Genomic DNA, 13,487 nt, shown 5'->3' with positions numbered 1-13,487 from the left:
CTTTGTTTCTCTACAGGGACCCTGTCCAGCATCCCCACAGCCCTGACCCGTTGGACAGAGGAATGCAAAGTTCTTGATGCTGAGAGCATGCATGACTGTGTTTCAGGTGTGTGGCAGTTCGGTTATCAGGGCAGTAGTGAGTCTTCCAGGGCTGGGACAGTGCATGGAAAGTTGTTTCCCTGGTTCTCTGTGGCCCCAAGCTCTGCCTCTTGGCTTTCTCCCCCACCTCCCCTGAGCAGCCTCCGATCTTTGCTTCTTTGGTCCAGTTGTTAAAGTGCCCATTGTCAATCACCTGGAATTCCTGAGGGATGAGGAGCTGGAAGAAAGGCGGGAGAAACGCAGGAAACAGCTAGCTGAGGAAGAAACAAAGATAACCGACAAAGGCAAAGAAGATAAGGAGAACAGGGATCAGAGTGCACAGGTGATTCCCAAGAGCTGGGAGGATTCATCTTTGGCTATGTCTGCCTTAACTTTCCCACGGTTTTAGCATACATGTGGCTGGCCCCAAGAGTCATTGAAGATTCTAGGACGTTCACACTGAAACTGAGAAATGATCCACTTCAAATTCACTGTACACTTGAATGGTTTTTAGGGGAAAAGAAATCAAACCCAGAGGGAAAATTGTTTCTCCGGTGTTTTGCTGGGGAAAACTGGAGCCAGAACCAGAGCAGCTCCTGACTCACCAGTTACACTATACAGTCTCTACTTTCAGTGACTACAGCTAGACAAGAACAATGACCTTGACTAAGCCCATGCTCTTAATGGTTCAATTCCGTTTCGGTGGATTGCCTTCTTAAGTGTCAGGGAAACCTTACCAATATGATTCCATTCCAACATTTGAATAAGTTGGGCTTAGGCTTCAGATCAGAGAAAATGTTCCTACCCTGAACCCCATGACCACATGTCATTTTCTAGGGCTCAATTTGTGAAATCTCTAACATGATTTTGGTTTTTCTGAAACTTCTGGAACCTTGAATAGTATAGCTTTGAAATAAATGAAGTAAATGCTGATAAAAATACGAGGAAACTAAAAAACTTGAGTGAAAGACTTTATTATACCGCACTCAACAGGGCATCAGATTTAAAAGGATATTGTAATGTTCAATTAATGATAACAAGCTTGATCTAACAAATATACCTTTGTATAGAACTTTTGCCTAATAAATAGTAACGTTGTTTCAAGCACATGTAAAGGGATAGGAAATAAGCCTGGCATATGATTGAAAAAGCCAGAGTGTACAAAATGAGCTCAAGGAAGGGAAATATATGTAGATGAAACTTTTAAGAATTTCTTGCTTGTCTCAACGATTGTGTTCAGGTCATGTCCTATGTCCAAGCCCATCTCCAATGTGGTTTTTATTATCCTTTCCTCTCCTTGTTTAGTCAGCCCCCTGACAGTTTCTCCCTTGTCCCCAAGCAATCCTTGAGCATGAGTATGTATTAGAGAAATTAGAGGTATGTTTGCATGCTCAAGTGCCCATCTTCCATCCAGGTCATATGTGTCATATGTGGGAGATGGCAACTATTTTAAAGTTGACCTCTATCTCATGTGCTTGCAAAGTCCCACATTGGTCTGTCCCTTTTCTTTGCAGTGTACTACATCTAAGACAAATGACTCCACTGAACAGAACCTCTCAGGTAACTCTCCCTCCCTTTTCCCCTTCTTGCTAATTGATTGGTTTTTTATCCTGACCCAAATAGCTGGCCCAGGTGGGCTGAAGATGAACACTGGTGCTCTGTGGGATGAGGTAGTAGATTGTATAGTTTTAGGGTCATACCCCATCTTGGAGATAACTATACAGTCTACTGTCTTTCCCACGGTGGTGCACTTCCCCTCCGACGTGCTGTGTTTTTAGGTTCTCATTCTGATTATGCTGTACTGCGTTCTGGCATGTGTAGTGAGGCCATGTGTCCTGTCCCCTTTACTGACCCCCATGGTGTGGTGCTTAATGAGAACACCTGATGACAGTGGTTCCTAAATGCTAGTCCTCAGTGGAAATGAACAGAATAAGGGAGGTTTAATGAGTTTTTCAAAAAGCCGAGTTTGTTCAATTTAAAGGACTATTATAAATTACAGAGATTATGTATTTCCTACTTTTTTGGTATCAAAATATTTTTATTAAATGATATTAATGGGATTTTTTTCTTGGCTAAATTAAAAGTTGGTGATCCTGTGTTAGTCTCTTGTCTCTTTATTTTTTCCTTTTTCTATAAATTTCGTGGGTCTGTGGAATCTAAAAGTCTAATAATGTTGCCTTGAGCAATCTGCTTTTGGGGAAGGTAGCTCGGTGGGCTAACTGGTATTACTACTATATGCTTTCTATTTCTCCTAATTTTCCTAACGTCAGTAGCCATTTTGTGATTCTAATAACTGGTCCATATGGTATTATATGTCTCCCCCACCCCTATTTCCTCAGAACTTTCTTCTGCTTCCCTATACCTTCTGTCTCCTTTGGCACTTGAGTTGGGAAATGATTGTACCAAAGCCTACACAGTATTTTTTAAAGCAGTGAAAGAGGGTAGGTGTCCTGGTGCCCTGAATCTGGTAGAAGGTCTTTGAAAGGGTCTGTCATCAGGTAAAATGGCCTTTTGCCTACTGCCCTTGCTAGAGGATTCTGTTCATGCCGGGGTGAGGTAGTAAGTTGTATTGTTGTGGGGTAGGGATTTTAAGCCCCAATTAGAAGATAACTATACAACTTACTACTTTCCCTGGTGTGTTGCATATTCACATTTAGTCTTAACACCATTGCCTCCATCAGACAGAGTTGTAGATGTTCCTTGGATAATCAGGACTGCAAGAAAAGGGAGGTGGAAGGGGACAGGTGGTATTTAGGGTGAGGCAAGTATTATAAAGTGACTTGAACTCTCCCCCTTCCACCCAGGGCACAGAATGGATTTAATTCATAGGGATCTACAAAGAGTCAGATCTTTTGGTTCTTGGGACTAAGATAGCACTGTGCCTTAGCCCTCATCCTGAGTATACCAGAACAGCCACGAGCTGTTCCTAGGAGCAGTTGGTGACTGAGGGGAATCCTGCATCACTGACTGAGTGGGATACTTGTCATGCCACATGTGCTGATTGAGTGGCTCCCCCGGTCCTTGGCTGATTGCCTTTTAACAACCCCATTGTCGTTCTTTCCGAGAAAGATGGGACTCCCATGCCTGAAAGCTACCCAACAACCCCATCTTCAACTGATGCAGCTACATCTGAGCCCAAGGAGACCCTTGTCACTCTGCAGCCCTCACAACAGCAACCAACACTCCCACCCCCACCAGCCTTGGGAGAGATTCCTCAAGAGCTGCAGTCCCCGACTGGAGAAGCGGGAAGCTCTACCCAGCTATTGATGCCTGTAGAGCCAGAGGAATTGGGTCCCACAAGGCCAAGTGGAGAAGCAGAAACAACTCAGATGGAGCTATCCCCAGCTCCCACTATAAGTGAGTAGAATTTCAAGGTTTGCGGGTAGGGGTAGAACAGGGGGGAAGAATGGACATCTTTGTAGTTTCTCTTTACTCTCTTACTTTAGAGAATTTCTAAAGTAGAAGCTCAAGCCCTCATAGTAGGGTCTCACATTGCACATTACCTTTTTAGCTAAAGTTGAGGTTTCTTCTCTGTGTCCTCAAGTGATTATATATACATCGGAGTGTCTTAATGATACTAGTGATGGTGCCAACAGTTTGAGGTGATCACTCTGTTCCTGGCTATCATGCCATGCTTATTTTATTATTTAACTTCTTTAAAAAACAATCATCCAAAGTAGAGGGTGTCATCTCCATGAATAAACTGAAACTCAGAAGTGAAATAATTAGCCCAAGGTCACTCAGTAAGTGGTTGAGCTGTGATTAAAATCCAGATCTGTGTAACTCTGAAGCTTGCTTTTCTTCAACATTTCCAGGAATGGGCAAGCACGTGACCGCACACTTAGCAGCTCTCCCATCCTGGCAACACCATTTATCTCATGGCACTATTTCCCACTGGTTTGAAATGGGGCCTCAAAATTCTTCTCAGCAGTGTTCCAACAGGGTAAACAAGCCTGTTTGCCGTTCCTGCTCTTTACTATACTGCCTGTGACGTGCTCTGGAAAAACCTTAGGGTGTAGGGGGTTTTGCCTTAAAGGAACCTTGTTTGTTTAGACGAGCAGAACCAAAGAGCTTGTGTAAATGATGCCTGCAGGAAATCTGAAAGTGACAGGATCCCTTACCTTGGGTGCCTAGAGAAGATGTTTCACAGGCATGCTTGGAACACCATAAATGTTCAACAGATAATAGAAAGGGCTTGAGATGAGTTTTTTAAAGCAAATGAGATTGAGGGGGGAGCATCAGGCCAGCGTGAAGTGAAGGTGAAGAAGTGAGAAGTCTGATCTGGCTGCTTCTTAATTCAGCCTCCCCCTCTTCGAAGCAGAGATCTAACCTCTCCATGTGACTTCCTCCTAGCCTCTCTTTCCCCAGAGAGAGCTGAAGATTCTGATGCTCTGACAGCTGTCAGCAGTCAACTGGAAGGCTCTCCCATGGACACCAGCAGCCTGGCTTCCTGCACCCTGGAGGAAGCTGTGGGTGACACCTCAGCACCTGGCAGTTCTGAGCAGCCCACAGCAGGCAGCTCCACTCCTGGGGATGCCCCACCAGTTGTGACAGAAGTGCAAGGCAGGAGTGATGGGTCAGGGGAACCTACCCAGCCCCCTGAGGACAGGTAAGCACTGTGTGAGTGAGAGGAGGGCAGGGTGTGTTGGTGGGTATTTCAAGCCACGTTCATACTTAGTAACCAGTACACATGCTTTGTATACTGGGGAAATCAACTTGGCTTCTGTGAGAAAGGGGGTACTATAGGAATATTTTATAAGTGGGAAAATATAATACAGAGAACCTGAAAATGATTTCCTTTAGCTCTACCCCTGCATCCTCTGAGAGTTCTTCCACCAGAGATTCTGCCGTGGCCATTTCTGGAGCAGATTCCCGGGGAATCCTAGAAGAACCACTGCCTTCAACAAGCAGTGAAGAAGAAGATCCTCTAGCAGGTGAGCTTCATGTGTGCTCAGGCCATCCTGGGGCTGTTTAGGCTTCTAGTAACCCTTGGCATGGAAATGCCCACCAGTCGAACCGTTCCATCCAGATGGCGGGTGGCATATATATGGGGGGAGGGCCTGCAGTAAGAGGAAGCTGATGCTACACAATGGAATGAACCCAGGCCTTTGGAGTCAGACTGATCTTAGCTCAAATCCCCTCTCTGCCACCTCCTACTTTTGGGACCTGGAGCCATTAACTTCCCTGATCCTCATTGGTACTGAGAGGGTGATGATAGCTACATGGTGGGGTCTTGAAGGTTAAGTGACAGTGCACACACAGAACTTGGCATATAACAGCTGTTCTGAGCCTAGGGAAGGGTGGGTGGGCCTTCTCTCTGTCCCCTGTGTCCTTGGCATGAAATGAGGACAGAGAAAGCTGGTCTCCCTCATCCAAGGCCATGGGTTTCTTTGATCCAAGTACATCTTTAGGCTTCAGTAGAAGTGAGAGTCCCTTCACATCTTGCATATCCCCTCAGGTATTAGTCTTCCCGAAGGCGTGGACCCCTCTTTTCTGGCCGCTCTCCCTGATGACATTCGCCGAGAAGTTCTACAGAACCAGCTGGGCATTCGTCCACCAACGCGGACTGCCCCCTCGACAAATAGCTCAGCTCCTGCAGTGGTGGGGAATCCTGGTGTGACCGAAGTGAGCCCTGAGTTCCTGGCTGCCCTGCCTCCAGCCATCCAGGAGGAAGTATGTGAGCGGGGGGGCTGGTGGTGCCAGGCTACCTGGCTGTGGGTATGCCCCCATTGACTCCTCCTGCTCTGTAGGTACTGGCACAGCAGAGAGCTGAGCAACAGCGACGGGAACTGGCACAGAATGCCAGCTCAGACACCCCCATGGACCCTGTGACCTTCATCCAGACTCTGCCCTCAGACCTGCGCCGTAGTGTCCTAGAGGACATGGAGGACAGCGTGTTGGCCGTGATGCCACCTGACATTGCAGCTGAGGCTCAAGCCCTGAGGCGAGAGCAAGAAGCCCGGCAGAGGCAGCTCATGCATGAGCGGCTTTTTGGGCACAGCAGCACCTCTGCACTCTCTGCCATTCTTCGAAGCCCGGGTACAGAGGGAGGCAAGTGGGAGGGCTCTGGAATGTCTGGCTTTGGCCACATGAGACTCTTTGTTCCCCTTTGTATTACTTGGACCCAGCTCAGCACACACCTCCTCCCCAATTTCAGTTTCCTTTTTCTTTCCTTCCAGCCTTCACCAGTCGCCTGAGTGGCAACCGTGGGGTCCAATACACTCGGCTTGCCGTGCAGAGAGGCGGCACCTTCCAGATGGGGGGTAGCAGCAGCCATAATAGGTACCCTTTGCCTGTCTTTTTTTCCTTGCCATACCACCTTCCATGTCTACTACTAGTCCAACTCCCTTTATTTATAGGTGGAGAGGCTGAATGACCTCTCTAGGATGTTTACTTGAATGAATTGGGGAAGCCAGATCTTTGGACTCCCCCTTCAGAAAGCCACACTTCTGGTTAGTGTAGCTACTGTAGACCATAATCACAAAGTAAGGTAGGCAGGCAGCAGGCTCTAGCTGTGGTTACAAGGAAAGCCACCTGCCTCCCACACAAATAGGAAAACAGTGAGAACCGCTTGCCTTGAGATTACAATATCTAGGCTGCAGAAGAGTTCATTATTAACGAGGCCAGAGCGTAGAGTGATCAGTCCCTATTCAGCAGGCAACCTCCTGGTAGTCTATAGAAAGCCAAAGTAAGCATTGTGTCCTAGGACTTTATGGGCAGTCCAATTTTAGCAGTTGATACAGACCTGGGCTGCAATCTCTGCTCTCTTCTCAATCGTTGTGTGATGGTAGGACAAGTCACTTAACCTATTTGAGCCTCTTGCTCATCATCTCAAAATTGGGTGGTTCTCTAGTCTTTACAGGAGCCCCATGAGGAAGCTGTTACAGATATTGTAGGGTGTCTGGAACATAGTAGGCACTCAAGGAGACAGCTGTTGTTACTATTAAGAATCCTTAAGAGTCCTTGGACTGGACACCCTCCCTGCTCGAGCCTCCTGGATGTATCCAGCTCATCCCCCTCCCTTAGGCCTATGCCTGATCCCAGAGCTCTAGCCGAAGTATTACCCAGAAACCATGCTCTGTTCCAGGCCTTCTGGCAGTAATGTGGACACTCTCCTACGCCTCCGAGGACGGCTCCTCCTGGATCACGAAGCCCTCTCTTGTCTCCTGGTCCTACTTTTTGTGGATGAGCCGAAGCTCAATACTAGCCGTCTACATCGAGTACTGAGAAATCTCTGCTACCATGCCCAGACCCGCCACTGGGTCATCCGAAGCCTGCTCTCCATCTTGCAGCGCAGCAGTGAGAGTGAGCTTTGCATTGAAACACCCAGGCTCTCCTCAAGTGAGGAAAAGGGCAAAAAGTCAAGCAAGAGCTGCGGGTCAAGCAGCCATGAGAACCGGCCCCTGGACCTGCTACACAAGATGGAGTCTAAGAGCTCCAACCAGCTTTCCTGGCTCTCAGTATCCATGGATGCAGCCCTAGGCTGCAGGACTAATATATTCCAGATCCAGCGTTCAGGGGGGCGCAAACATACTGAGAAGCATGCAAGTAGTGGCTCCACTGTCCACATCCACCCCCAGGCTGCTCCTGTTGTCTGCAGACACGTTCTGGATACACTCATTCAATTAGCCAAGGTGAGGAGCTTGGAGGAACCCAACTCCTGGGGATGGAAGATGGTTGTCAGCCATAGTGTAGTGAAATCTGAACTCTGAGGGAGCTACCAGGTCCTCATCATTGGTGCTGAGGCCTGTATTGTTTCTGGGAGGTTGTCCAGTAAATAATTTTGTGGGGTTTTTGTGTTCACTCTTCACAATTTTTATGCATTGTCTCATTCAGCCATCAAACAACCCTCAGTGGTCTGCATGGTTCCCATTTTACAGATGAAGAAGCTGGGATACAGAAATCTTTAGTGGCTTTGTCATGTGGCTAGTAAGTGATGGAGCTGGCTGGACCTAGAACTTAATTCAGTCCTTTTTTTATCTTTTTTTTTTTTTCAGTCCTCTTTTTCATAAGCTTTGCTGCCATTTGTTGAGGGCCTGCCTTATACCAGGCACTATGCAAAATGCCTGGTAATCTCAACAATTTTGCACAGCCGTGTAGGTATCCTCCCCATTTTCTAAGTATAGAGATAGATGTTCAGAAAAGTTTGCTAATCGTCTGTCTCCCTACAGAGCTTTTGTTAGTTTCTCTAGGCTGCTTCACAACATCAGTTGGATAAAACTCCTATGTTACATCTCTCCAGTGTTACTAAAGCTGTCCAAAGGAGTGGAGAGTCTAGGAGCCAGTTGTCTTTCCTTGTCACAAGACATTTTCTGTGTAGACCTCCTAGACCAAGCCTGTCCTTCTTTTCCTGGCAGGTGTTTCCCAGCCACTTCACACAGCAGCGGACCAAAGAAACAAACTGTGAGAGTGATCGGGAGAGGGGCAGTAAGCAGGCCTGCAGCCCATGCTCTTCACAGTCCACGAGCAGTGGCATTTGCACAGACTTCTGGGACTTACTGGTAAAACTGGACAACATGAATGTCAGCCGGAAAGGCAAGAACTCCGTGAAGTCAGTGCCAGTGAGCGCTGGTGGTGAGGGGGAAACTTCCCCATACAGCCTCGAGGCCTCTCCACTGGGGCAGCTCATGAACATGTTGTCACACCCAGTCATCCGCCGGAGCTCTCTCTTAACTGAGAAACTCCTCAGACTCCTTTCTCTCATCTCAATTGCTCTCCCAGAAAACAAAGTGTCGGAAGCACAGGCTAATTCTGGCAACAGTGCTTCCTCCACCACTGTTGCCACCTCAACCACATCTACCACCACTACCACTGCTGCCTCCAGCACACCCACTCCCCCTGCTGCAACCATCCCTGTCACTTCTGTTCCGTCCCTGGTTGCTGCCACGACTATATCCACCATTGCTGTAGCCGCTTCAACCACAGTGACTACCCCCACGACTTCTACCACTACTGTTTCAAGTAAGTATGGATATAGGCTGGGAGCTGTGGGGTGTGTACACCCACCTCACCCCCAACTCTGCCCCACCCAGGTATTCCTCCCTAAATGACAGCGATCAGCGTGGTTTGTGTTTGTGAGAGCCAAATGTGTTAATTCTCACCCTCATTGGTCCAAGTTCTCTCTCTCCATTTTCCCCTCCCTCCCCCCTCCACCACTCCTGTGGAGACCACTGAATGTGGCTTCCCCTAGGCTAAGCTCAAAAAGGAGGATGGGGAGAAAGTCCCTGTCTTTAAAGAATCCCCAGTCTTTCTAGCCTAGTTGAGGGAGCCAGTTCTCAGAGGAAGCAGTTCAAGAGCAGGCAGGATACAGTGGGAATCAGGGTAGAATCAAGTAGCCAGGCCACCCCAGGAAGTGAAGGGAATGAGCCCTGTGGCACACTAATAATCATTTGAAGAAACAGATTTTGAAGGAAGGGGGGCTTTCAGAGGGCCCTCTGATGGTAGGGGAACAGTTGTGAGAAATATCTGGGATTCTTTGTCACTTTAGAAGGTACAGTCATAAGAGTCCTTGGTATCCCAAGTCATTTGGATTTGGCTATGTGGGGTGGATCTTCATTTTCACTACTTTTCCATTTTGAAGCCCTGGGCAGTGCAGCGATTGGCTCTGCCACTTAAGTCTCTGGCATGTGAGTTTCAGAGGCTTACAGTGTTCTGTTTCCTCAAAGCTTCTACTACTACTAAGGCCAGCAAATCTCCAGCGAAGGTGGGTGATATCGGCAGCAGCACAGACTTTAAGATGGTATCCTCTGGCCTCACTGAAAATCAGCTCCAGCTCTCTGTGGAGGTGAGTCCAAGCTCTTCTGACCTCCCTCTGGTTGGGGGAGAAAGAGTTGACTGGGATAGATAATGTTTTAATTCTCAAGTTGGGGTTCACCCCATCTCCTTTCTTTTTCCCAGGTGTTGACATCCCATTCTTGTTCTGAAGAAGGCCTAGAGGATGCAGCCAATGTGTTACTGCAGCTCTCTCGGGGGGACCCTGGGACGCGGGACACTGTTTTGAAGCTGCTACTGAATGGAGCCCGCCATCTGGGTTATACTCTTTGTAAACAGATAGGTAATAATAGGAGTAAAGCACCCTGTTTTTCTGAAACCCTCCACTTAGGTGTCATCTCTTTATGGAAGCCTTCCCTGAACCCCCAGGCTGAATCAAACTCCTCTATGCATCTGTAGCACAGCCCCATGAGCTCTTCTGTCACAGCACTGAAAATACTAGGTTGTCATCTGTTTTCCTCTGCCCAGTTCTCTGAGAGCAGGGCTGGTCTTCTCTCTACATTCCCAATCCCCGGCACACAGCTGGTAATTGGTGCTTAGTGAAGGAAAATGAGCACCCATAGGACCGACATTGCTTTTCCATTCTGGGCACTCATAAGAGCCCTATGATGAGCCTGCTGAGGCAGTTCGCCACCTCAGAGATGCACCTATGCTACATTCAGGCTCGGGAATTGAAAGAATAATACCCTCTGCCTTTGTGCAGTTTTGAGGGTACAAAAATTCCAAGAATACTTGCAAATTATCTAGTTTCAGTCTTCCTGTTTCACCAAGAAGAAAACTAAAACCCAGGTGACGGGGTGACTGAATCAAGGAGTGGGGCCAGATTTGCTTTCAGCATAGAGACTCTCTTTGCTCTCTCCCACCCCCCATCCCAATCATGGGTCTCCCTAGATCTCAACCACCTGTGTAGTTATCTCCTTCTCACAAACATCCCTGGAGCTGAGGTGATAAGAGAGTCAATTAAACTGTGTGACCTAGGATCTTCTTTGTTGCATGAGAATTACAGAGTTCTTCCAAAAGAGGCCTCTGATCTTTCTTGACTGCCACCATTTATTCAACATCCATAGGTTAGGCAGTATCCTAGGCACTCTGCTAGACAGTTATCTCCTAATTCTCAAAGCAGCCTTGTGAGGTTAGGCAGTATGAGCCCCATTATTAAGATGGGTAAGCAAATTGGGAAAGAGGTTAAGCAATTTGCCTGAGATTACCACAAAAACCTAAGAAGTTTGAGAGGTATACGGGCTTCAGAAGAGATACTTTTTCCCCTCTGCACTGAGCTGTTATTTCTTGTAGATTCAGCAAATTCTCAAGGCTAGATAAACCAGTGGCCCCTGAGCAGTTAGTTGATCTGTGAGCACACATAGTAAAATGAACAGAGCAAAATTTCTGCTTACTCCAGGTTCAGTGCAGCTGAGCAAAGCACCTAGGAAGTTTTCTTGGAAAGGTTTGGCTTTTCACTGCTTCATTAGGGAAGTCTCTGAACACTTGCTGGCTTCTCTGCCTGCCCAGGAACCCTTCTGGCTGAACTACGGGAATACAATCTGGAACAGCAGCGGCGAGCCCAGTGTGAGACCCTCTCCCCTGATGGCCTGCCTGAGGAGCAGCCACAGACCACCAAGCTGAAAGGCAAAATGCAGAGCAGGTAGGTGGCAGCTGCCCATTTGGCTGTGGGGTTGGGATCAGGGACATTCTGAAAAGTGGCTCTTCCTGGCTTCCTGGTTATTTTTTCCCTCTTCACTGGACAGATTTTGTTTCTGTCCTGTACACACCCGGCCCTATTTTTCCTACTTGTGTGATTTTCTTCTGAGATTCCTTACCCCCTGCTTGACACAAGAAAGCCGTGCCTGCTGTGGGTGTTGATGCTTTGATGCTCTCAGTATACGCAAGCCACCTCTACACTCTCCAGGTTTGACATGGCTGAGAATGTGGTAATCGTGGCATCTCAGAAGCGACCTCTGGGTGGCCGGGAGCTCCAGTTGCCTTCTATGTCCATGTTGACATCCAAGACATCTACCCAGAAGTTCTTCTTGAGGGTACTGCAGGTCATCATCCAGCTCCGGGACGACACACGCCGAGCTAACAAGAAAGCCAAGCAGACAGGCAGGCTAGGTATGGAACTGGGGTGTCCAGTTGAGGGGCAAGGTTGGTGGTGGAAAAACAAGAGACCCTGGAGGGCAGGACTTAATGTCATGTCTCCTTCCTGTTTGATCTTTTCTAAGGAAAATGATGATCCTATCTTAAAATGTTGGTGGCTGCATTCTGTATCTCACTCAAGCCGTCTACATAGGAAATTTCACTAGGGCAAGTGGGAATTAAAGGGGAATGGAAATCTGGCAAGGAAATTGGGGACAGATCTTTTGGTGAACAAGATTTAACTCACTGAGTTTGTCTCCTCTCTGCTTCCTTGAACACTCTTGGCTAAAATATTGTAGCCATGTTGCCTCAGCTATGGCATGCCAAATCCAATGTCTTTCCCCCTGTCCCGCAGAACTCTCTCACCTGCCACCATCCGTCTGCCCAGCCCCATGTCACCTGCCCTTATCTGTAAAGGTAGTTCTTAGTGCCTTACGATGAGCATTCTGAGACTGCCTGAGCTTAAAGCTCAAAGGCAAGGTGCCCTGTGGTGGCCCAGGAGATGGGAGAGAATATTGAGCATTCTCTCTTTCTACAGTTTACATCTTACCTTCTTTTTTCTTTCTCCCAGGTTCTTCCGGTTTAGGCTCAGCTAGCAGCATCCAGGCAGCTGTTCGGCAGCTGGAGGCTGAGGCTGATGCCATTATACAAATGGTACGTGAGGGTCAAAGGGCGCGGAGACAGCAACAAGCAGCAACGGTTAGCATGATGCCTGTGGCCCCTCATTCATTTGCCTCTCCTCCCTCCCCCACCACATCATCAGTGGGGTTTCATTGCCCTTACCTTGTATGCTTTTGCATTAAGTTTGCTATATGAATGCTTCTGGGCAACAGGGTTACTTTCTCTTGGTGCTTTCTTTACTGTTTGTTTATTGGTTTGGTTTGGTTTGATTTAAAGCTTGGCCATCATACCCCACTCCCAGCTATCCAGTCAACAGTGGCGCTTTTGCAAACTGCATAATGCTAAGTGTCTGGGTTCTGAGGGGATTCATGATAAAAGATTTTTCAGTCTCATGGAACAATGCAAGTACCTCAGAGACACGTCAGGAATCCTGCCCTTGAAAGTCCCCCAAGCTTGGTACACATCCCAAACAGCCTCTTCTGGCTATGGCTGATCCCTCCACCCTGGTCTCTGCCTCTATTCTTCATACTCCTTTGGCACCCAGGCACTTGGGCACTTTTAGGAGGAAGCCTTTTCAGGTTCCTAGGTAGTCAGTTCATTGTTGGGATCTCAGCACAGAGTGGCTGTAGGGAAAGCCTGGCATCATGTATATATGCTGTGGCACTCATTGTTTTCCTGTCCTTGTAACAACATGCAAGTTGCCTTCCCAAGACCCGGGAAATAAGAATATCTTGAGGCCTATTTTTTCTTTGTCTGTAATTACTGTTATACAGTGTGATTTCATTGAGCATGCTGGGAACAGCCTAGAATTTAAGGGCTGTAGTTCTGGCAGGGTAGAAAGGGATAGAGAACTATTATTCTGGAGTATTTTTTCTGCCCAGTCT

General features: G+C 47.7%; 1 protein-coding gene across 5 annotated transcripts in view; it reads left to right on the top strand.

The window, feature by feature from the left end:
• Nucleotides 1-13,487, top strand: part of HUWE1 (HECT, UBA and WWE domain containing E3 ubiquitin protein ligase 1) — a 143,321-nt gene that overhangs the window by 122,633 nt on the left and 7,201 nt on the right. For 4 of the 5 annotated variants that reach the window (XM_082680900.1, XM_082680902.1, XM_082680901.1 and 1 more), the window contains 16 exons: nucleotides 17-106; nucleotides 267-421; nucleotides 1,593-1,638; nucleotides 3,148-3,435; nucleotides 4,432-4,687; nucleotides 4,882-5,012; nucleotides 5,537-5,751; nucleotides 5,829-6,117; nucleotides 6,258-6,360; nucleotides 7,166-7,712; nucleotides 8,436-9,039; nucleotides 9,744-9,862; nucleotides 9,976-10,132; nucleotides 11,359-11,491; nucleotides 11,756-11,958; nucleotides 12,554-12,681. In XM_082680900.1, the coding sequence (XP_082537026.1) occupies nucleotides 17-106; nucleotides 267-421; nucleotides 1,593-1,638; nucleotides 3,148-3,435; nucleotides 4,432-4,687; nucleotides 4,882-5,012; nucleotides 5,537-5,751; nucleotides 5,829-6,117; nucleotides 6,258-6,360; nucleotides 7,166-7,712; nucleotides 8,436-9,039; nucleotides 9,744-9,862; nucleotides 9,976-10,132; nucleotides 11,359-11,491; nucleotides 11,756-11,958; nucleotides 12,554-12,681 (3,464 nt within the window). The remainder of the gene's footprint in view (nucleotides 1-16; nucleotides 107-266; nucleotides 422-1,592; nucleotides 1,639-3,147; nucleotides 3,436-4,431; nucleotides 4,688-4,881; nucleotides 5,013-5,536; nucleotides 5,752-5,828; nucleotides 6,118-6,257; nucleotides 6,361-7,165; nucleotides 7,713-8,435; nucleotides 9,040-9,743; nucleotides 9,863-9,975; nucleotides 10,133-11,358; nucleotides 11,492-11,755; nucleotides 11,959-12,553; nucleotides 12,682-13,487) is intronic. The other variant, XM_082680903.1, reaches the window with a different exon arrangement.

This window comes from Grampus griseus (genome assembly GCF_964374135.1).
Source record: "Grampus griseus genome assembly, chromosome: X".
Classification (NCBI taxonomy): domain Eukaryota; kingdom Metazoa; phylum Chordata; class Mammalia; order Artiodactyla; family Delphinidae; genus Grampus; species Grampus griseus.
This window is presented reverse-complemented; position numbering and strand designations above follow the sequence as displayed.